The 2,831-nt window shown below is 38.1% G+C and overlaps 1 protein-coding gene across 1 annotated transcript; it reads right to left on the bottom strand.

The window, feature by feature from the left end:
* Positions 1 to 991: 991 nt before the first annotated feature.
* LOC105139044 (secoisolariciresinol dehydrogenase-like) lies at positions 992 to 2,417 on the bottom strand. The gene is made up of 2 exons (XM_011045345.1): positions 2,167 to 2,417; positions 992 to 1,974 (listed from the first exon to the last, which is right to left on the bottom strand). The coding sequence occupies exons 1-2, from the start codon at positions 2,205 to 2,207 to the stop codon at positions 1,170 to 1,172; spliced, it is 846 nt and encodes a 281-aa protein (XP_011043647.1). The 5' UTR covers positions 2,208 to 2,417; the 3' UTR covers positions 992 to 1,169.
* Between the last annotated feature and the right edge of the window lie 414 nt (positions 2,418 to 2,831).

Genomic DNA, 2,831 nt, shown 5'->3' with positions numbered 1-2,831 from the left:
TTGAAAAAAAAAGAGCAGAAGAAGAAGTTAGGGTAAAAAACAAAAGAGAGAAAAAACATGTAAAAAAAAAGGAGGAAATAAAAGCGAAAAAAAAAAAAAAAACCTGCTACACTGAAAAACTTATTTGGTAATTATAATTAACGTCTCCTCACAAACCCGCCAGGACCCCCTCTTCCAAACCCGAACTGTCTAACAGGTACAGAAACCGGGTCAACCTGTACGAGCCCAGGAAAACAAGACATGCCGAGAGAAGCAAGCATGTCCATGGTCCCCTTGTCAACCTCAATCTGATCACTCTTAATGGCAGACACTTCAGGCACAAAGTCCATGTGGCGCTCACGTTATTCCTCTTGAAGCTTTAGAGAAATCCCTCGGACAGGACCCTTCTGGATCTGTTTCATTAAGTGAGTCGAGAACCCAGCATTCTTGTGGGTATGGAAATCGAGGGTCATGCGTGAATAGTAGCTAGCGTTCTATCACTTGGAGTGAAGATTTCTTCACTACCTCAATTGACCCCTTGTTATTGTTGTTGATTAGATTAGAGACGATGTAATTGATAGGGATGAAACTTGGCAAGCGCGGCCACCAAAACCACCCCATATCCCTTTCAATTCTACAATATTGTAGAGAGTCCTTGTCCACAAATTGTGTTTTGGCCCGGAATTGGAGTTTATTAAAAGCCAAAAGAATTTCTTCACTACCTCAATTGCCCCCTTGTTATTGTTGTTGATTAGATTAGAGACGATGCAATTGATAGGGATGAAACTTGGCAATCGCGGCCACCAAAACCACCCCATATCCCTTTCAATTCTACAATATTGTTGAGAATCCTTGTCCACAAATTGTGTTTTGGCCAGGAATTGGAGTTTATTATAAGCCAAAAGAATCTCGTGTTGTCTTTAGAGGGGAATCTCTCAATAATTTCCTTTTTTTTTTTGTTTTTGTGAGAAGCTTAATCTTTATGAGAGAAATAAACTCTCAAATAGCATATATAAAAGATGACAGAACTCTTAGATTTTAATTCTGGGACACATTTGGATACTTTATAAATCATAATGTCGAAAGAAACAAGAGGGTAATGGAAATAAAACTAACTCAAACTCGAGACTGACCAGCAACAATGTGAAATTATCATGTATATATATATATAATTACTAGCACTCTCCGGCTCAAGAAAGTAGGCTTTTCACTGCCGATGGCAGTGTTGGATTTATCAAACTATAGCCTCCATCAATCACCAAATTAATCCCACTAACATACTTAGATTCATCGCTTGCCAGATAGACTGCTGCGTTTGCAATATCTTCTGGTTCCAATAACACCTCTTTCAAGATGGCTGATGATGAGGAAATGAACTCCTCTATCTTCCTCTTCTCGATACCCATAGATTCTGTGATCAATGGGGTTGCTGTCGCAAAAGGAGAGATGCAATTGACCCTAATCCCGTGCCCTCCCAACTCCACAGCTAAGTTCTTGGCAAGCCCTACCACGGCGTGCTTCGATGCAAAATAAGGGTGCGGAGTTGCGCCTGTACAGGTTGCTGTAATCACACTTCCAGTGAACAGAATACACCCTTTCTTGGCAGGTATCATGACCCTAGCAGCATGCTTAGCACCCAAGAATGCACCAAACAAATTGACATCAAGCACTCTCTTGAACTCTTCGTTTTCTACATCTAATATCCTCGGAGCCTTACAGGTTCCTATTACCCCTGCATTGTTGAACATGATGTCAAGCTTTCCATACTTGGAGACGGCCATGTCGACAGCTTTTTTGACATCAGAATCACATGTTACATCACAATGGATGTAAGAGATGGTCTCTTGAGAACCGAGGTTTTTGCTTACCATTTCACCAAGGTCATCTTGAATATCCGCAATGACAACCTTTGCTCCATGTAGAACAAACAGCTTTGCAGTGCACTCGCCTATGCCACTAGCACCACCAGTTATAAGTGCAACCTTTCCTTCTAGCCTGTAATTCATAACAACAAAATCAAGAAAAATACGTGCCGTTAAATCTTTTAATTTTATTTCCTGGTAGGTTAATTTAATTTCCCATATAGAATGACTGATATTTTACTCCATAAATCATAAGGAAAAGTTACAGAATTTTCGTTTGATAGGCAAACAGGTCGAATGAAATTTGAGTTTATAACTTGTATACCTCTTGCTGCAGGCTAGAGTTATCGAGGAATCCGAATCCATTTTCTCCTAATAGTGCTGGAAAATGAATGATCGGATGCTGATTCGATCTTTAAAAGGCAGGAGCTTCGTAGATCATAAGCAACGAAAATTATTTCTGAAGTTAGCACGTGACATCAGCACATTGGCAGGCTGGCACTCTTTAGTTGACGTTATTGCTTTGTTTGCAGGCGTGACCACATCAGAATTTCACTGTAGCTACAGGTCCTCTCCCTGCCGACCACAAAATAAAAATAAAAATAAAGCAATAAATGCAGAGAAATTTAGATTCTTTTGCAAACACTTATTTATCACTGTGATTGACAATTGCATGCATTGATTAGGTACAGTTGTTCTCCCTATTTCATCATCACTTACGTGGTGTTGAGGCTGATATAAATTATCAGTTTTTTCTTTTTAAAAAAAATCAAAACATCTTTAATATTTATATTATTTGACCTGTATTAGCTCATTAAAGTTAGTTCATATAAATATTATAAATAATAGTAAATAATAATAATAATAATAATAATAATAATAAATAAGCGTTAGTTGATTGAGATTTTCAAAAATCGTATAAATAGTATTTTTTAACTTCTCTCCATTAATTCTCTCTGCTTTGCATCTACCCTCGTTCTCTCATCTCTT

The sequence above is a fragment of the Populus euphratica genome, unplaced genomic scaffold (genome assembly GCF_000495115.2).
Source record: "Populus euphratica unplaced genomic scaffold, PopEup_1.0 scaffold226.1, whole genome shotgun sequence".
NCBI classification, from domain to species: domain Eukaryota; kingdom Viridiplantae; phylum Streptophyta; class Magnoliopsida; order Malpighiales; family Salicaceae; genus Populus; species Populus euphratica.
This window is presented reverse-complemented; position numbering and strand designations above follow the sequence as displayed.

Bases quoted from the DNA above. Each gene is read 5' to 3' on its own strand.
- LOC105139044 (XM_011045345.1), bottom strand. From the start codon at position 2,207: ATGGATTCGGATTCCTCGATAACTCTAGCCTGCAGCAAGAG. The intron at 1,975-2,166 runs GTATACAAGTTA...TATGAATTACAG, and splicing joins ACTCTAGCCTGCAGCAAGAG to GCTAGAAGGAAAGGTTGCAC.